Consider the following 20,699-nt stretch of genomic DNA (forward strand, 5'->3'; position numbering starts at 1 on the left):
AAAGTGCACAGTACAAAGTCACAGTACTCCACATTGCAAACAAAGATCTGCATTTGCATCTGATAATAGTAGGCATGTGATTTAACCAGAGTTGCTGAACCATCTGGTAAACGGCCAAGACAAGATTTTGGGTCATCCACTACTGCATCAATTTCTTCATTATTGTGGCAATACGAACATTTGATTTCAATAACACCTTTACCACAACACAAACAGTGTACAATACCATCAGGAGAAGCACCAAGATGAGGCCAGCAAGGGTTTATGACAAAACCACATTCCTCTACAACAATGTTGTCATGACTATTACGTGACAATTCCATATAGTGTTCTCTGGCTGCTTTTTCATGACTGCAACCCCAGCTCGTGGCAGCAGAAGTGAATCGGAATGCTTCTGGGTAACATATAGATTTTACTAGACTTTGTGATGGCATAGCAAGATTGGTTCTACAAACTTGTTTAAGTCGAGAAGCAGTTACTCGACCAGCCCTGTACTTATACCAAAGCTTGCACTTGCTTTGAGCTCTGGTAGCCTCTTCCACTGCTGCTGCCATGTCTTCTGTCACCTCTAAAACCACACCTTCACAAACATCTAGAAGTTGAACATAGTCTAAGGATAGAAATTTGGGATCATGTAGGGATTGTAATAGCTGAGGAAAGTGCTGAGTTTTTGACTTTGGAATATAAGGATCAGAGTAGCCAAGAATAAGAGATAAAATGCCAGGTTTACTCGGAGCTTCAGACAGACTCTTGTAGAAAGTGCTAAGTTTACTTTGTTATGATGTGGGTGATGTTTTAGTGGAAACAGAAGATGCCTTGGAACAAATAGGAAGGGGAACAGGAGAACAAGCCGTGTCATCAGCTGCAGTCTTCTTCTTCTTGCTCTTTAATGACATATCCACATCCTTCATTCTTAGGTAGGGAATAGCCTTCTGGAAAGACGGAATCATCCATCTAGCTTTCTTCTGTGTGCAAGTTGATGTACCCGTCACCCGCGAAGCTGTCTCCAAATAAAAGAGAACTGCAGCCACGTGGAAACACACTTCCCCTAGACCAGCCATGCACGTGCAATGACCACAACAAACCTCCCCATTTTTCTCACATATCAGCCAACATCGCAGCGGGGTTTCGTTACACCTCTGAGAATGACGAACCTAGAGAACAAGTGATCTTTTCAAGATAGGAAACGCAATGACAACCTACTCACCCGTCCAGTAACAACACGTTTCTCTCCAACGGCGGCGCATGCACGCACGTCTTTCACCCAACCGTTTGAAAACTGATTGTATGTCTCCATGGAACGGTGAGTCTTAAATTGCTTAGCCGAAATAAAGCTAGTTTGCAGCACCAAATATGACACAATATCAGAGGCGTCCACTGGAGGTAGCGGACAATCGTTTCCACCGGATGTTGACACTTCAAAAGGATCCACCCCATCTATCAGACTCAATTTCTGCAGATATCGCGCTTTGGCCTCATTTGGTAATTTATCTGCATAGGAGGACAGCTTTCTGGCATGCTGTGTTACGCTAGAAGCGGGGGCAGCAGACATTACCTCACCTACGCAGTCGCGGTTGGACACCAAAATGGCGGTTGGGCGGGGAATATAACGTAGGTGCAACCGCTCTATTAACCGACGCCTCGATGTCTGAATAATCAGGTGTCCCGTATGTGGCGTGAACTGTCATCACCAGACATCCGTTTTCTCGTTACACACGAAAGACTTAGTAAGGGTGAAAGAAGAGCAGTTAGAGTTTATCCTAGCGATGCAGTACGCCAAGTTTTGTTACTCGAACGCCTTTCTAGTGCATATTTTAAGGCACGAGCCAAGTGCGCTAAGGGTGACGTCACTTGGCGAGCTTCCAGGAGGCGTTGTACGGGCTACAGCCTTTCTATTACATTCGACCAATCATAGTGGACGACGCCCTGCCTAATTTGCATATTTTTTTTTGCAGTGTGAGAATGGCGTCTGGTTCTTCACTGCGGCCTGAGCGAGCATCGAAAGCACCGAAACGTTTCGACTTTGTTGATCCCGAACTTCTTCTTTCTTCGGAAGATGAAGAAGCTGGCGTCGAGAGTCGGAACGTGCTTGATTGTCGAGATAACGACCCGGAGATGGATGATCCTCTTCAGGCCATTTTCGACCATCAAGCACGCTTCGAGGAGGATTTGGATGGGGATAGCGAAACTTCCGAAGAGGAGAGGTATTGTTTCGTAATTTTTTTTTCGTGTAGACGTGCTTGGAGTGCTGTTTTGCGCACACAATGGAATTTTTTTCAAACGCGTCATACTTCTGGTCGGCTTTCTTTGTTCGTTTGTTGCTAGCAACGAAACCATGCAAGGATGCAGCTGTAGCGTTAGGTAGTAGAACGTCCTACGTGAATACGAGAGGTCTCCACGTACAGAGGCTTTGCTGTTGCACATGTGGTTTGCGGTTTGGAGAGTAACTGTCTTGTTACTTCGGTACTACAACTGCGCGCTCTGTTCCTGCTGCCGTGGTCTTGTTTGTAATTTTTTGTTGTTGTAATTTTGCAGGGAGGGATTGACATCGTCTTGGATAGGACAAGTAGGTGCTCGCCCGCAACAACCAACCGCTGTGGCCATTTCCAGCTCTAGGTAAGTAGCTTCCGGTTTTTAATCCGGGAATTGCATTGACTTCTTGTGTTGTATTGTGGACAACTGCTTGTTGTATAGCACCGAGTTAGAATCAGAAAATGAAGGACAAGTGAGGAAGGAAATGAAGACAACGAGATTGAAGAGGAGAAAAGTGAGAGGAAGAGGGAGAGCAAGAGGAGGAGGGAGAGCAAAAGGAGGAGGGAGAACAAGAGGAGGAGGGAGAGCAGGGAAAAGAGTGAAAGTGACTGATGAAGTTCAAGAGGACGCAAAACAGAGGAAGAAGAGAGAGTTGGAGGAGATGATACTAACTGGGGACGACGTGGATGAGTGTATGTGCTGTCGACATGTTGAAGTGAATGTTGATGGGAGACCACAGAAATGGGGCGACAGCAATCAGTTTGCGAGGGACAGAAAGCAAGTGTTGGTAGGTTTGAGAGCAGCGAAAGCAGTGAAGGTGTGGATGGAATTACAGAGGTGGACGGTAGAGGACGAGGAAGGAAAGAAGTGGTATGAGGAGTAAGTAACCACATCTGACTGTTGTTTGTTGTTGTTGTTGTTGTTGTTGTTGTTGTTTTGTGTGTGGTGTGTGTGTGTGTGAGAGAGAGAGAAAGAATGCTTTACTATTGTATACTGCACTTCATAGAAACAGTGAACGTTGTAAATATGTGCCAGCACAGCCCAAAACCGGCTGGACCGAAGAGAAGAGGTTTGTAGGAATAAATAGATAATACAGTTGGCTGGCGAGGTAACAATAAATACATGTATTTTGTAGGAGACTACTGGCACTGGAGACTCACTACCCAGACTGTGAAGATGTCGTCATCACCCCTCCCCTTTTTGAACCCACACGTCCCATCGGTGCCCATCTACCCCGCAACTTTCCTGACAACCCAACACCTCTCAACCTCTTTAACCTCTATTTCAATGACGACATCCTCCTGAAGATTGCGGCCTGGACCAACAGCAAAGGGAGATATAGGAAAGCCACCGAGAAGAGCTTCCAATGGCAGCACGACACCACCCCCCAGGAGCTCAGAGCCTATTTTGGCATTTTGTTGGGCATGGGATTAATCCGTCTGCCCCAGATCTCCCATTACTGGTCCCAGAGTGAATTCTGGGGCTACAACTTTTTCAAAGGTACCATGTCGGCACGGCGGTTTAGGGCCATCTCTGGTGCATTGAAGGTTAGTAGATAAGCGTTTTTTTGTGAAAATGGAAAAGGTTACAGAATGTTTCTTGCCTAGTTGAATGAGTTTATTCCACCAAAGAGAAAACCGCCGTGCCAGGAGATCGGGGCAGAGGACACAGCACGCCTCACAGAGCCGGTCCCTGACCCCAGCAGAGGGGTACAGGAAGGAGCCACACCAGTTGGTCGTAGTACTGAGGCCCAGGAGGCACCCAACCCCAGTATCAGGGATCAGGGTGCCACTAAACCAACACCAGACCGGCTCTATCAGATTCGACCAGTACTACAGCAGGTATGGAGATGTGTCACAGCTTGTAGTATGAACAATCATTGTATCTGATGTTCATTGTATGTGATGATAGATGAGGCGTGCTTGCCGCATGTATTGTCAACCCGGACAGAAACTAGCAATAGACGAGCGAATGCTTCGTTTCAAAGGTTAAATAGATTTAATGTACATCGATACGTCTGATTGTATTGCAGTTTTATTTTAGGAAGGTCCGGCATGCGGCAATATATGCCCAACAAACCCATCAAGTGGGGCTTCAAGCTATGGGTCTTAGCAACATCAGACTCATCCTCTCCCGGTGGAGCTGGTTACGTCGTTGACTTTGACGTTTATGTCGGCTCCCAGGGCGTTCCGGAAGAGAGCCTCACTCAACGGGTAGTATTAGAGCTCCTGGAGCCTCCTGCCAGCAGCAATCTTCCATTGCCTGTCCTTGGGCTGGGTTACCATCTGTATGTAGATAATTATTACACTTCCGGTATGGGTTATATTTTGAGTGCATTGATGTAGTAGGCATTGTGTGTTTCCTCGTAGGTAAACTATTTCGCCAGCTCAGGGACAAAGAAATATATGCTGCTGGAACAATGCGCCGAGGACGCTCCGGTTTACCACCGCAAATTGGTGGACCAATCTTGAAAAAGGAGGACAGAGGCAGTTGGCGTTGGACACGTGACGGCGACTGTCTGTACCTAGTCTGGGTCGACAACAGTCTCCCTGTCTTTTGCTCGACCCTGCACCAAGGGTCGAGCAAGAACCTGAAAGTCAAGAGGAAGGGCAAGGGGACTGGTAAGTAGCATGAAAATTTAACTGTTTTTTTAAATTGAATTACTTAACTTTGAATTTAGGAAAAGCAAGGGAATTTCCTTGTCCACCTGTCGTCCCAGACTACAATAGGTACATGGGTGGAGTCGACATCTTTGACCAGATGGCAGGTGCCTACCCGGTCTTGAGGAAGGTCTTCAGTTGGCCAATCGTCTTTTTTTACAACTTCCTCGAGACCGCGGCAATGAATTCATGGCACCTGTACAAACTTACTACCAATCCAGCAGTAAGTATCATAGGTATGAATTCTCTACGTATATACAGTATAGGTAGTTGTTCATGTTGTAGATGAAACACATTGACTATCAAGAACTTCTGGTCAAAGAACTGGTTGCTGCCGAACAGGAAGCTCAACGACATCATTCTAACAGAGGTGGTCGACCACAAGATCCAGTCGCTGCCTCTGCGGCTTCCTATATTCTTCCGATGCACCACACTCCTATGTTTTATGAGCACTCTGCGCGCCGGTGAGGGCAGATGCATGCTTTGTTCAGTAGTACTGCTTCTTAAACCTGTATTTATTTAGTTGTATATATTGTTATTGTCAAGGCAAGAAGGCAGAGGTGCGGAGTTATTGCAGGGAGTGTGGTGTATTTCTCTGTTTGCGTTCAGGCCACAACTGCTTTAGACTTTACCATAGTAGAACAAATAGAGTAGCAATAGAGTGTAGGGAATTCGCTGTTACTAAGAAGGCTACTAAGCCAGGGTTTATGTGTTTTGTGTTAGGGGTTGGTGGAGATGATAATATATAGCGTAGTTCATAGCATAGGTGTACTGTTCATAATTGTACATATGCATGTATGTATGTGGCCAAAATGGCTGCTATTGCAAATTGTGGCACTGTCCTTAATTTCTTCCTTCCATAGGTAAGTAATGCTTAAAACCGTGTAGAGTTTAGGCCGTTCCATCTCCTCATTTCTTTTGTGTGGTGGTATTGCTGTAGTCTAGGCTTTGCGCTAGACCATTAATGTTGAAGGAGGATGGTCCTAACAGGGACCGCCTTTGGTCGTTGATATCAAGCTCTTAAGATGGCAGCTCGACGGGTGACGTTGACGACTACCGGTGTACGAAGTGGCAAGTTTGAAGCTGCAGAAGTAGATTTATAGTGAATTTTAGAAACTTTGCATGCGGGATAGAGGCACTATCTTCAAATAACCTGACAATCCATTTCTGATCACTTGAACACTATCTAGCCTCGTACCAGACCCTCTCGCGCCGTCGTGCCCGGTTCCCGTATAGCACGACAATGCCGGAGAGGGTCTGGGATCATACCGCCTACCGTTTATGCTATTAGATGATCAACTTAGCTCGTATGTCACCAAGCCTCAGTCTACTAATACGATTAGTCTAATGGTTATTCTCATGTGTCACACTAATGTCTTGCAACCGACTTGACCTTCCATTCGTACTCTACTTGTTTCCTTTCAGTGTTGGTATCCTGTCCCTACGCAAGCTCTACGTATTTGCAAACCTCTCTGGGAAAGAGGACTTCCTCTCATAGAGACTCTAGAGCGGAAGTCAACACTATGTCTGACTGCACGCTCTGCCAGGTTTCTAATGCTCGTGAATCGTACTCGAGCTTCCCGATTCGTATTGTTCTCGTAGCCTAGCACACTACTAGAGCGGCGCCTAGTGCATCTCTAGCCCAAGTTACCTAGACTGCTGATCGAATCACATTGGACCTCACAGCTTCAGATAACGTAAATCGAACTCAGGATCGAGATCCCTCAGTGAATGAATCTCTTTCCCCTCAGCAAAATGAATCTTTTCTCATGCAGCTGTACAGGAACGAAATATAAACAGTGAACTTATGCAATCGGATGCCACAGCTAGCATATCTTTGATGGAAGGATGGATTCATAATTAACTAAGAGCATGAAAATGTTAACGTTGGTGACGTGGGGTGACACTTAGAGGACGTGGGGTGACACTAGGTGAAGAAAGTAGGCGGTATGATCCCAGACCCTCTCCGGCGTTGTCGTGTTATACGGGAACAGGGCACGACGGCGCGAGAGGGTTTGGTATGAGGCTAACCCTATCGTTGTCTTCTGTACAAACGCTTTTCTGAGTACTGCTATCGACTCGTCGAGCCACTAGTTCAATAATGGTGATCAGATGGTGCCATATAAGAGCAAGAAAGTGGATGCAGAAATCAAGCCGTACACGACGAGGAACGCAAGTCCACAAGTGCGTATATTCGCAAGTTTGGCATTGTAGTCAGCAACGTGATGATGATGATCCACATTATGTTGATGACAAGAAAACCAACTACAAAGTAGTTTTGCAACTGGTTTAGTTGTTCAATGAAAGTCTTCCCTGTCATCTTGGAATAGTGCAAAAAGCAGGAGTTGGTCGGCATCAGGTGCACGGGTATAGCTGTAGTAGTCTACTCATATCGCAAGTATGCACGTACACTAGCCATGATTTCACTAAGAATGTACGTGTGTAGACTGTACTAATACATACTATGTATTCTGTGGTGTCTGTAGCTCAATCGTGAAAAAGGTGCGTTTGGTAAATGTAAACATAGAGGACCTTTGGATCAATAAGTCATACTCAGCAAGGGGCGCTCTTTCATAACGGCCTAAAATGTTGTAATTAAAGTTATTAAGCCTAAACATGTTTAAAGATTTAGCGCGTATCCACTTGAGTCTTACAGAGCTTTTGCTAACTATGATTTAGAGGTTAGATCGAAGGGGCCGGTCATTATTAAGTGTCCGGATGGCTAGCAAATTTGCTGTGGTGCCCTAAGTTTGAAATTTAGTGATTTTCAGGGGTCACTAAGCATTACAGTCATCTTGTGTTGGGGTCATAATGTTTTAGGATTTTTATCTGTATATACTATAGAATTGTTTAAAAAAACAGCGCATCTTACTCTAGAGCTTGCACACTTGCATTGCTGAAGGTGACAATTGTTGCTTGACTTGTTCTGTCGGCGGGTTGATTAGAGATGACTAACTTTAGTAATCATACCTATACTGCAGGGGCGTAGCGTGGCATGGGCTAGACCGGGTTATAGCCTCCCCGTCATTTCTAAGCGTGGTCATGAAAACTGTTGACTGTAAATACGCATGAGGACCAAAGCTGTGTAAAGTATACACACCAATCTTTTTCCAGTCTGGATCTGCCACCGATTCTACCATTCAGTCAACTAGAAGGCAATAAAAGAGGACGTGTCTGTAAAAGTGGTCGTGTTTCGTCGAATCGTGGAGTTTGAGCCCCGCATTTCTAGAGGTCACGCTACGCCCCTGCCTATAGGCCGAACTATAGAACTCTGAAACAGACTACTATTTTTGTGCATACTGTATATGTGATATATATACTGCATGTATGCCACATATGATTTCATTAATTTTGTTGTTTAGAATTTTCCAACCATTAGAAAACAGAGAGCTGAGACGTTTATATTATATTGGGTTTAACTTAGCTGTAGTCGTGGGGGTCGTTTTCAATAATTATTTTACTAATGAAAGTCCTAGTCTCCCCTGCGATTCGTTACATTGAGATTCCACTGTATCTCGATGCATATTTCAAAGCATGCACTGGCTAACGTCATACATGCATTACATGTGTACTCTATGCAGTCACTATATCAAATTTTGAAGAGATCAACATTGCCGGACGAACTTCCTCTATTGATCACGTGATCCATGCTAGAAACACGTGATGCAATTGGTTTTCTGCTAGACAAAAGTGCCCGAATAAGGGAGTCCGGACAACGGGAGTGTGAGTGTATCCTCGACACTACAGAGGCCTTTGCCATCTGCTGTCCACGCGAGCCAAGAAACAGGTTTTATCACGTGATCTTGTCACTGGACAACCGAACAAGCTTACGTCTACAACCCGTTGCTATAGACTCGCTTTCAAAGAGCACAAAAAGCGAAAAAGGCCTATCAGTGTCGAGGCTAGTGTGAAAACCAACAATTTTTTGCTACTTGAGCCCGGCACAAAACAAGTTCTAGAGCTTGACAAAACGTGCTTCTAAATATACACATGAAGAGAACTATTCTAGAACAACAATACTGCAAGGAGTCAAATCCAAACGGCCCCAACAAAAGGGAGTAAAGAGTTTGAAACAGACAGACTCACTTCGACCGTGTTACGTAGTAGTTGTAGTCTGCCAGAAAGGATACAACAAAAATCATTTGACAATTGACACCAAACTTGACTCTAGTAGATTGCTCTTACATATGGGGTGCTAGTTGGTTGCATCTGCTCGCAATACGGCTCGCTCCCATTCGGTGTTAACCATCTGCCCATTTTACCACACGTCAAACCCGTCTGTGAGGATACTGGATGATATCCTGGTTCACAAGTGTACGAAGTTTCCGCTGGAGCAAAATTACTTGCCGGAGTCTCCACCTTGACATGGTCGATTGTCGTTAGATTGTTACAAGCTACAGCTAAGAAATTAAGCAATTAAACATTTATAGAAATGCATGATCTCTCTGACACTAAAAGCTCACCAAACACTTGGATTTCGCAAACTTGAAGAACCGAATTTTCGGACAGCCACAAGAGAGATAGAACTACGTATTGACTAGTTTGGGGAAAATAGCAAGGAAATTTGGGAGATTGATCTTTATATGACACGTACGGTTGTCCACAGCGATTTTGCGGGTTGATGAAAGTAGATGTGCCTGAACTGGAACCAAGAGGAGTGTTTGTCACATGCACTGTCAACCCTCTTTGCCACGATCGACGGATATCACCTTCCCGTAGCCACAATTCGATTTCACTGATAAAGTATCGTCGTTTCAGATCGACTTGAAGCCACATACTTTTTTTGTAGGGTTCTTTTATTGGTGTTGAAGAACACGTTAGAAAGCCATTGTCAGGTCCTGAATTATGTTCCAGTATGCCATTTATTGCGTTTTCTGCTCTGGCGATCAAATCTTCACGTTTTTCAGTGCCCGGATATTGTTTTGCTGTTGCTCCCACAGTTACCAAGTTAATCTTTTTTCCTGCATGTAATTGGAACAGTATTGATACATTAGCATAACAGATAAATATATATTATTGTATAAAAACCTCTTTTAATTTTTCCAAGTACTTCAACTTCATCTACATGCAGACCTGAAGACGCTGATGTTTTCAAACCAACAGAGGTAGCAATTGCGGAAGACGGTAGCATCCATTCGTATCGACAGAGTCCTTTGTCAACTGTCGTTGTTAACACTTCCAGATTACCGTGATACAGAGTTATACTTAGCCACGGAAGATTGTAGTCACTATTCCAAACAACAATCTTTGAGATTTCTGACTGCCGAAATAGGCTTACGTTCCATTTTGACGGCGCTAATTCTGTGGATTCGTTATAGATTCTACTGCCATCTACGAATGAGGCAGACAATACATTGGATGGAAATGTTGGACGATCTTTAGCCAAATTTATTCCTAAACCTAGAAATGTGTTCATGTTCAGTATAACTGTTATGTTAATTGCATTATTGAAATCAATGTACTTGAACTATAAGTTTCATTTCTGTTGCAATTTTGAAATTCTAAATAAAATTGATTTCATTTTAATTTCTTATTAGAACAATTCAAATATAACCTCTGCAGTCTTTCTGACAGCGTTGCAAACTTTCAAAATTGTTTCCATTGGGATCACATCCTCCCCAGCCATATGGAAGACATCTGTTTGCATCTTGGTCAAAGTAGAATCGAGATACAAGTGCTCTACAAGGTCCAACCTTTTTCGGCAAGCTGCATTTGTAGATGTATCTAGATTGGTTACCTCCTGCATTGGTAGCCACTACTTTAATTATTGCACCTTCGTCACAAGGACTAAACCGAACAATAGAAAACCGTTTGTGTGGGTTGATACAAGTGTAGTTCATCATGTCACAGTCACTCCAAAAAGTTATATTTTCAGAAGTACACATAGGAATTATTGTGGAAATACAGCCGTGCCCAAGAGAAGCAGAACATACGCATTTCGCTTTTCCCTTACTATTAACTTTACATTCTTTTTCTTCTCGACAAACAGATCGTAAGGCACAAGGGCCTGATCTAATTACTAAAGAAAGAACAAAATAATAAAATTCTAATTTCTAGATATTTGTTTTATTATACTTGGTATGCATTCGGGAAGATGTGAATCCCAGGCGCCACTTGCATTGCAATTGATGATGTTGTTCCCAACGACTTTAAAACCTTTGTCACATTTAACTGTCAGATAGTTACCATAAGAAAAACCACGTTGTGATAATTTTCTCAATTTCACTTTTCCATTTTCCACTGCAAAACGGTTTATAGCTGGACATGTATTTGCTGGTTGAAAAAGAAAGTGCTATAGTTGACACAGTGGTTGTATAATTAATTAAACATTACAATTATGTATTTTAGAACAAATTAAAATGTTGATGTGCTGAAAGATGATTAGAATTTTTGCACGGGCAAATTAATCCAACTTCTGGGTATAGAACTACATGTATCTCCAAGATATAATAGCCAAATTGGGAGCTATTCGACCCGCATATCAAGGACAACGCACGTAGGCGTACTCTGGAGGACATGCATATACTAAAAATCTTGCTCTCATCAACTTCGTTTCTAGTATACGACATGTTCTGTGTGTGAGGTCGGGAATGTGGATTTCAGATTTGGTGGAGATCTGATGTGCTTTCTAGGGGAATTCAACTGCAAGAGAAAGCTGGTTCAAGAAATCGCGGAAATCTGGAAGACGACGTCTACAAAGATTGACAAAAATAGAGCTATGTAGATTTGAGCCAGTCCCTCCCCGTCTTTGTCATTGCCCGGATTTTCACACACACACACACACACACACACACACACACACACACACACACACACACACACACACGCACACACACACACACACTGGACAAAATAATGAATGTGCCCTTCAGATTGTTATACGAAGATACATCAATGCCTATTTCTAAGTATGGCCTTTGGCGCTAGTCAAAGTTTCCGACTGCATTCAGTACCATTGCTTTGCCAAATCATTCAAAGGCAAAGACAAAGGCAAGAGGGGAGGCGAAGCAGACACAACGGAATGCCTAACAAGTGCAATATTTTGGTTGTGGTGAGTACGAACATTACAAGCGGTTTTGTCCTACTGGTAATGATGTATCCAGATATCGTGGGAAGAACATTGGTTCATTTTATGTTTGTGGTGAGTTAGGTCATTTGGCGCGGGCGTGTTCTCCCAGAAGAATGGTGTTGGGGCGTGACAAAGTGACAGATGCGAAACAAATGCAGAGTACAATGAAGCCTTTAATGAAGAAGACGGTCTCGAGAGAAAGCAAGAGTTCATTTGCTGAGGCGGAGAAAAAGCACATGGCATCATGTCGTTGGACTCAGAATGTATTTAGTGATCCGTCGTCGTTGTTGGTGTCTGTTTGTATTGGGAGGAAGGCATGGAATTGTTTGGTAGATACTGGGGCGTCAGTTTCCGTGATTTCACACAAATGGCTAGAAAAATTTACCGGTAAACAATCACAGTTGGAAATGCGAATAGATTTATTGCCTGAAGGGTTTGCACTCAAGAATGTAGATGGCTCTGACATTCATGTGACAGGGAGTTTGTCATTAGTGATTAGGATGAGTGAATGGACTGTCTCTCACAAGTTTGTTGTGGCTGATGTTGACATACCAGGACCCATCCTAGGGATCGACTTCTTGTCACAACATGCAGTAGTTTTGGATCTAAAGGAGAGACTGTAGTCTGTAGTCGCCTCACAACATTGAAGAGGTGACTACAGTAGAGCAGTAAGGTCTAGTGTGTGGAATGGTGGGTACGGAGATGAATGACACGGAGAACGTTTTGAATATCTTTTATTTGAAACACCTTGGTGATAAAGAGAACAACGAGCTGTCACTGTTACTGCTTAGGTATCGTATTGTCTTTTCGACAGGACCTATGAACATAGGTACGACAGTGGTAGTGGAGCATAATATACCTACGTGCACAGCAGAGCCTGTGAAACAACTACCACGTAGAATACCACACACACTGAAAAAGGAGGTTGACAAACAGGTGACACTAATGTTGGACACAGGAAATGTGAGTTGTTCAAATAGTCCGTGGTCCTCGCCTGTCGTTCTCGTGAAGAAACGTGATGGTAGTGTCAGATTTTGTGTTGATTACCGACGTTTGGATGCTGTCACAGTAAAGGAGAGTTACCCTCTCCCAAGAATAGATGACACGTTGGATGCATTATCGGGCGCGAGGTGTTTCACTACATTAGACTTAGCAGCAGGGTACTGGCAGGCGCCGGTAGCAGAGGAAGACAAAAAGAATTCTACTTTTGTTACGCAAAAGAGTTCGTGGCAATTTAACAAAATGCCTTTTGGATTAGCCAATGCGCCAGCTAACCTTTCAGCGGATGATGAAAGTAGTACTAGCAGGGTTTCAGTGGTCGGAGTGCCTCATCTACCTAGATGACGTAATAGTGTTTTCGTCGAGCTTTGACAAGGACTAGTGTTTGAAAGATTGGAAAAGGCTAATCTGAAGCTAGAGCCTAGTAAGTGTCAGTTTGTGGGATCAGTAGTGTGTTACCTGGTTCACGCAGTATCGGAAAAGGGACTCCAACCAAATAGCGAAAGGGATACAGCAATGAGTAAATACCCAAGTCTAAAGGAAGTGGGCTAACTGAAAACCTTTCTTGGTATGGCCGGGTATTACAGGCGATGTATACCCAATTTCTGTGAGACTGCCGCACCACTATAAAAAAATTTTTGAACACGAAGAAGCCATTTGAGTGGTCTGTAATCTGTGAAAAAGACTTCACAGAAATGCGGGAAAAGATGGCTACAAGGCCTGTGTTGTCTTTTCCAGACTTTAGTCTACCTTTTCAGTTATCTGTGGATGCTAGTAAGATTTGTTTGGGTGCAGTACTCCAACAGAAAGTTGAGGGCTCAGAACGTGTAGTAATTTTTGCGAGTAGGACATTGCAGCAACATGAAAAGAACTATTCAACCATCGAAAAGGAGATGCTAGCAATTGTCTGGGCCATAGGCCACTTCCGATGTTACATTTACGGTAAACCGCTCTTACTTAGGACAGATTATCAACCACTGGTCTGGTTGTAGAGTATGAAAGAGCTTCAATGAAGGTTAGCTAGATGGTTAGCAGCACTAGCAGAATACTAGTTTTCTGTACAACACATCCCCGAGAAAGCGAATGTGCCAGCCGATGCTCTGTCAAGAAGAGTAGGGGGCAGAACAGTAGAGAACAAGAGAAAGTCGAGGTAGATGGTACAGAAACTCTGGACGAAGTAATGACTCTTTACTCTGCAAATGCAGTAGGATTTGAAGCAGATTGGAAGTTAGATGAAATGGCAATGCTGCAGAGACAAGACCAGGCATTAGTTGAAGTCAACTATCTGCTGAAACACCAACATATGCCACCCAGGTCTTGGAGTAAAGATGGAAGTTTGAGATCATACAAACGATTGTATCACCAGCTACACATCAGGAATGGAGTGTTACATAGGGAAATGTACGTGGCTCTACATGGTGGACGCGAGAAAAGAAAGAAGCTTTAGCTATTCCATGTGCAATGATACATGATTTTCTCAAGGAAGTACACGACAAGACAGGACATATGGGTGTCGAGAAGACCTTGGCTAGGCTTGAGGGGAGAGCATGGTGGCCTGGGTATACTAAGGATGTGAAGAACTGGGTTTGTTGTTGTGAGGTGTGTGCAAGAAGGAATGGAGACTTGGTTTGGCTATGTAGTCCGGCATTAAAGAGGCTATATAGTCCGCAATTAAAGAAGGGTCATGTGAAGAAGCTACCAAGTTCGTGGAAAGGGCCATAAAGGGTACTGAGAAAAAGGAGACCTGAATTACTTGGTGAAAAGTGTCAAGAAAGGAGCTGCCATATTGGTGCACTAAAACAGACTGAAACCATGTTATAGACATCCGGTGGAACAACAACAAGAAGGACTGAGGTGCAAGGAAAAGAAAGGTCGACCTGAGATGAATGAAGCAATTGACGATGAAGAATGTCTTCTGGCTAAAGATGTTGAGATGCTTGGAGAGGAGATATCGATAGTTGTACTTACACAAGAACTAGAGAAAAGGGAGCATGAGCTACAAGACGAAGAACCAGACATTCGCTTAACAGTCTGTCCAGAAAGAAACAGGATTCCACCCGTGTGGCTTAGACACTATGATATTAATTGATAATTGGCTTGTTGCGTTAATTGATTGTATCTTAGAAGTATGCTTGGAACAAAGATGTGGATGTGGTATATGTAACAGTATTAGTGTGATTAGTGGGCGTGCACTTGCTATATAGACGTTTGTAATCATAAATATGATCAGTCGGTACTTGACTGTCAAGGACTGTCGTTGTCTCGGAATCTAAGCGATCCTCGCCGGTGCTGTCTACTCGTATAGTAGTATTACACACACCCCAAAACCTTCTTTGGTAGACGACCCTCGTCCATATGCAAGATGTGATCCAATAACCAAAGACGTGTCTGTGTCGGCATGGTGGAGATTGTTTGTAGCTGGGCTATCTTCCTGATAGAGATGTCTCTCTTTCCGTCCCATAGGGACACTCCAATGATGGAACGGTGGATTCCCATCACGAAACTCTGTAAACGGTGTATCTGTGGCTCCAGAAGTACTTCTGTTTCCAGAAAAAATAAGAGGGTGGAAAGAACTACGGAGACAAAGATGTTCAGCTTGGTAGTAGACTTGATCTTCATCTGGTGCAAAAGGATGCGGTTAAACGACTCATATGACTGAGATGCTTTGGCGATCCATGTTGAAATCTCAACTTCCAAGTTGCAATTGTTAGAAAGATAACTTCCAAGGTACTGAAAGGATGGTATCACGTCAATTGAATTACTATCAGGATGCAGAGAAATGGAAATGGAGGATGGGCATCAGCTCCAGGTAGGACAGGTAGAAGATTGGTCTTCTTGTAGCTGATGGTAAGTACCATGTAATGGCAAGGCAAATCCAGAGATTCCAGCAAGGTAGATAGACCTTCATAATAATCAGATATAAATGCCAATATCATCAGCATATTCAAGGTCTGACACTGACACCTCTGATATAAGCTTATTCCTGTTTCCTAGCAGGTCAGCATCCATAAGATATGACAAGCACACACCTAAATCTGTTTGGTGATAAGTAATGACAAGTCGCATCACAGAATCAAAGTAGAGGTTGAATAGAGTTGGAGCAAGTACAAAACCCTGTTTGACACCACTAGTTACAGAGAAATGATCTGAGATTTTACCATAGGTCCTTACAGCGGCAGAAGTGTACTGTGCAATGCTTCAATGATTTTGAGCAATTTAAATGGCAAGTAGTAACAATACTGAAGACCAGACTATAGAGCTACTCTATTGATTAAATCTTAGGCCTTACAGAGGTCTACAAAATAGATGTATAAAGGACGTTGGAACACCCTAAGAGAAAAGAGTTCGTGGGTGCACACCCTGCCTTGCGGAAACCATACTGGTTCTCATGCAAGAGGGTCTCCGCCCTGGTTTTGATCCTGCTCAATGTAACACAAGCAAAAATTTTGCTGGGAATGCTCAAGAAGGCAATGCCTCTATAGTTGTCGCACGAAGAATGACTTCCCTTCTTGTAAAGAGGAACAGTGAAGTGGTTCAGCCAATCTGAGAGAATACTCTCGCTGCTCCAGATGAAGTTGAACAGTGAAGTGAGCCAGCAGACGGTTTCACCTCCTCCCAACTTCAGCAACTCAGCGGATATGCCGTCATCTCCAGGAGTCTTAACATCTCTGAGCTGTGCGATAGCTACCCGAATCTCATCTTCAGATATGGGCTGGAACAATTTTGTCATCATCTGGGAATAGTTCTCTGTAAGATGGTGTGACAGCAATGATGTCTGCTAGTGCATCAGTATCCAACTGGCATCTCGATGAGCAACGATTAGACACTTCTGCAAAGTGTTGTGCCCAACATTGAAGCTTGTCGATGTCACTTGAGACAATGGATCTATTCTTTGCTAGAATGTTGATAATAAAGGCTTGGATGCCTGTTTCTTAAGTAGCCTGAGCTCTTTGACTACGCTCCCACCACAACCTAGTTGCTGTAACATGTTTGCTTTCTTTAGCTTCTAATGCTCTAGATCCCCACCAGACATTCCTTTCTTTGTCAGCAGCCACCTTGGTTAAAATTCTCAGTCTGCGATACTCTGCCAAGGAATTTGGATATTGCTGGTCATCAATACTAGATATTTTCCGTAGGTGTAGCCACGCTTCTTTCTCCTTCCTGGAGAGGTTTATCACTTATTCTGTGATCCAATCAACCTCTTTCTTGTTTGGCAAGGGTGGTACATTGCCACTGGTTTCGTGGATGGCTGACTTGAAGGAGGCCCACTCATCCTCAATACAAGGTGAAAATGGACTAAGGGTACCGTAGTGGCTCACATAAGCATCTGCGAGAGATGCACGAAAGGCTAATATTTTGTCCGATGTTAAAACGTACTCTGTCAAGGATGATGATGATGATACTGACGAGGCTTCGTTTTAACCTTGAATCGAATGGTGGAGACGACGAGATCATGGTCTGATTGATGATAAACTTCCCGGGAAACAAGCGAGTCCATAACGGAAGAACGATGCTTAGCACTATCTAGTGTATAGTCTATCACATGACCAGGATTTGAACGGTCACCATTGCGATGATAAGTATACTGATGTTGTGACTTGTGGCGAAACCTGGTGCTAGTAATAAGAAGCTATTTGGTGACACAAAAATCCAACAATCGTTTGCCATTTCCGTTAACTTCACCTTCTCCATGAGGACCAAGAACTGCATGCCAAGTGTCGTTGTCAGTTCCTATTCAAGCATTGAAATCATCTAGAATAGTGACCATGTCTGTTGCTGGATTGTTTGCCATTGCAGAATGCAATTCGTTGTAGAAATCCTCAGACTTTTGATTGGCTTCAGTCGTTGAGGTGACAGGATTAGTCGGACAGATGTAATTTCAAACGGATATACACAAGTTCTCCCATTGAGGGGCTTGAAAATACTTCCAGCTGCTTCCCAAGCTACTCGAGCACGGAGCGATAAGACAATGGCAACTCCACCTGAGTGTGAAGAGTAAGAGCTCGAGTGAAGAATGGTGTAAGACTGCATTGAAGTAGTGCCATGACCCCGACAGCGTGACTCGGAGAGAGCCAGTAAGTCAATACGACTGTCCAACATTGTTCTAACAATTTGACGAAGATTGAAGCTTTGAGAACTAAGAGAACCCGCATATTGAACATTCCAACAAGCCAGTCTAGTCTTGCCTTTTGCATGAAGAAAGGCATACACACACACACACACACACACACACACACACACACACACACACACACACACACACACACACACACAAACACACACACACACACACACACAAACACACACACACACACACACACACACACACACACACGCACACAGAAAACGAACAAACAAACACACACACACACACACACACACACACACACACACACACACACACAAAACACGGACACTAACACAAAAACTTTCTTTAGATAGATACATAAGCAGAAGAATGGATATATTATACCTTGACAAGTCACATTGGGACTTGGATTCCACTGCCTCTGACTCGTGCATTGAATCACTCTGGTACCAAACAGTTGGTATCCAAAATGACAGTGAAAAGAGACGGTCCTATTCACTCTATAGTTGCTTTCATTTTTACCACCATTTTGTGGCACGTCAGGTGTAGAGCACTGCAGATCTTCTATTTGTATTTGCAGCAGAACGTATATGAGAATATGTAAAGTAGCAGTAAAATGACTTACCTAAACAACGTGGAGTCTCTTCTGGAGTCCACCTGCCGTCACGTCTGCAAGTTAGTTTGCTGGGTCCCACAAGATAGTATCCTATCTGGCAGTTGTACTGAACCGTCTCATCTAGGTAATAACGTCTTCGCTGCTGCACAGGATGAAGAGAATTGAGCACAGAAGGTGGAGGAGAACATATCCGTGACACTGAAATGTTAAGTTAATTAGTGTAGTAGGCTCTGTTGTCATGCGAAATTAGAAAATTTGTACACTCAGCATTACCTTTCTGACAATTCAATGGGTTTTCAGGCTTTGTTGAGCAATTCCACTCAGACTTTATGCCTAGCAAGCTAAAGCCTCTTTTACAGTGGTATTTTACCCTTGGTTGACCCCAAAATTGAAATGAGTAGCAACCGTTGGGAAGAGCTTGGACTTTTTCCGCGCATTTTGAGCTTGCTGGAGCTAATTGAAAATCAATTTCCAAAACGAGCACAACAGTAATAGAGTAGACAGACGTTTGTCGTACCTAGTGTACCGAAAACCTTGATGTCTGCAAATGACAGTATTACTCCTCCTAATACTTTGACAGAATGCACATTCCGAACAGGTACTTTCGTATAACGTAGATATTCTGCTCTTGCAGATGAATTATTGATCTGTACCCTAATAGTCTCTTTCTTGCTTAAAAGTTGTAGCGTCTTGTTGATCAGATGAGTCTGTTTGTCAGCACGAACAGAAATTCTTGTAACAACAGCAGGCATAGTAAACTTCATCTGCCAGAAGGCTGGCTGTTCTTGTTGTGCATTTGCTTCAACGCCTTGTAGCTTTTCGCTTTTGGTAAGATTACGAAAGTTATGAGAGATAACAGGGTAATTATCTTTGCTGCTTGTGTCAATGTCACCTATTGCATGCATACAACAACACTTACAACCAAATCTTGCTGTCCTGCTTCAACGCTACCTTCAGCATTGTAGCAGACGGTATGATGCAAGGGAAACTGCTTCTCTCCAAACGTAATTGCTGAAGTAGATCAGTTGCAATGAGTATTGAGACGTCAAGCGTATTTATATACTGTATACTTGCAAGAGTTGCAATAAGAAAAATCCCGCTGGCTTGAAACATGAATCTTCTCTGTAAATATTCAAGAGTACGAGTGCTATTGCTGACTAAAGTAGTACGATAGATTAGAAGCCAATGAAGATGAAGGTGCGTTTGAGGTGCTTACAACACACCTCTATTTCACAGCTGAGTCAATAACACCAACACCTTACGGTTAACAAAGCCGTCATTATGTGTGATTTCAGGCACGGGTATAATACAGAGAGCCTCTGATGCTGATGTCTGAACAGATACTTTACGAAGTCTCCATTACACGAAATTATTGTATAAACGGAGAGTTAGGTCTGAGAGAGGCGATCAGATTCACTTATCTCATCACCAAACACGTCTAGATTGCCACGTATCAAACGCACCTACTGCCTCTCGTAATCGCCATTTAAATAAATATGGTATGCAGATGATTTACCTTTCAAGAACAAGTTTGTAACCGTAAAATGTATGTTGCAGTATGCGTTTTACATTCTCAGGTCCTTTCTACGCGTAACACTATAAATACAAACGCCAACAAACCCCTCAATGGGTGGAGTCTGCACACAAACGCATCCACGGTCAAATGAATTGCAGACGACTTAGCCTCATCTAATCATCTTGTTGAACTGTTGACCATGCCTTCTACGCTTTACCGACAAGTTATGCTTTAGCGTAAATGAAGTGTCTAACTCTGTCGCACCATAACACTGTTGCTGGAGAAGCACCCATAGTCAATTGTTGGACATAGTTCTTGCTGAGACCCACGCTAGTTCTGAACAAAACAACTGCTTATTCGTCTGTTCACAGGTCTGCGAGTCTTTATGTAAGCTGACAGTATATTCAGGCAAACTTACGATTGAATTTGTGATTAGCGAACAGAATGCAAGAAGATTCAGCAAAAACAGGGTATGTCAATATGAAATTCAATAAAGC

General features: G+C 43.3%; 3 protein-coding genes across 4 annotated transcripts; 2 read left to right on the plus strand and 1 right to left on the minus strand.

The window, feature by feature from the left end:
- Positions 1-1,951: 1,951 nt before the first annotated feature.
- On the plus strand, positions 1,952-5,674 carry LOC134194088 (piggyBac transposable element-derived protein 4-like). Of its 2 annotated transcripts, none has more exons than XM_062662990.1 (12): positions 1,952-2,204; positions 2,536-2,616; positions 2,695-3,132; positions 3,260-3,322; positions 3,389-3,800; positions 3,861-4,094; positions 4,165-4,240; positions 4,297-4,566; positions 4,623-4,874; positions 4,934-5,136; positions 5,199-5,377; positions 5,437-5,674. In XM_062662990.1, exons 1-12 carry the CDS (start codon positions 1,963-1,965, stop codon positions 5,660-5,662), a joined length of 2,676 nt encoding a protein of 891 aa, XP_062518974.1. In that variant the 5' UTR covers positions 1,952-1,962; the 3' UTR covers positions 5,663-5,674. The 2 variants fall into 2 exon arrangements, with proteins under 2 accessions (XP_062518974.1, XP_062518976.1); XM_062662992.1 differs by lacking the exon at positions 1,952-2,204 and adding an exon at positions 2,249-2,463.
- A 3,152-nt stretch (positions 5,675-8,826) lies between these two features.
- LOC134193981 (uncharacterized) lies at positions 8,827-19,852 on the minus strand. Its single transcript, XM_062662859.1, has 13 exons — positions 19,757-19,852; positions 19,638-19,697; positions 19,204-19,578; positions 18,960-19,139; positions 18,696-18,884; positions 18,455-18,634; positions 10,989-11,186; positions 10,468-10,932; positions 10,376-10,414; positions 9,942-10,313; positions 9,377-9,874; positions 9,099-9,313; positions 8,827-9,027 (listed from the first exon to the last, which is right to left on the minus strand). The coding sequence occupies exons 1-13, from the start codon at positions 19,797-19,799 to the stop codon at positions 9,010-9,012; spliced, it is 2,832 nt and encodes a 943-aa protein (XP_062518843.1). The 5' UTR covers positions 19,800-19,852; the 3' UTR covers positions 8,827-9,009.
- On the plus strand, positions 11,801-12,694 carry LOC134194377 (uncharacterized). The gene has a single exon (XM_062663304.1). It carries the CDS (start codon positions 12,096-12,098, stop codon positions 12,603-12,605), a length of 510 nt encoding a protein of 169 aa, XP_062519288.1. The 5' UTR covers positions 11,801-12,095; the 3' UTR covers positions 12,606-12,694.
- Positions 19,853-20,699: the final 847 nt, after the last annotated feature.

The sequence above is a fragment of the Corticium candelabrum genome, chromosome 18 (assembly GCF_963422355.1).
Source record: "Corticium candelabrum chromosome 18, ooCorCand1.1, whole genome shotgun sequence".
Taxonomy (NCBI): Eukaryota; Metazoa; Porifera; class Homoscleromorpha; order Homosclerophorida; family Plakinidae; genus Corticium; species Corticium candelabrum.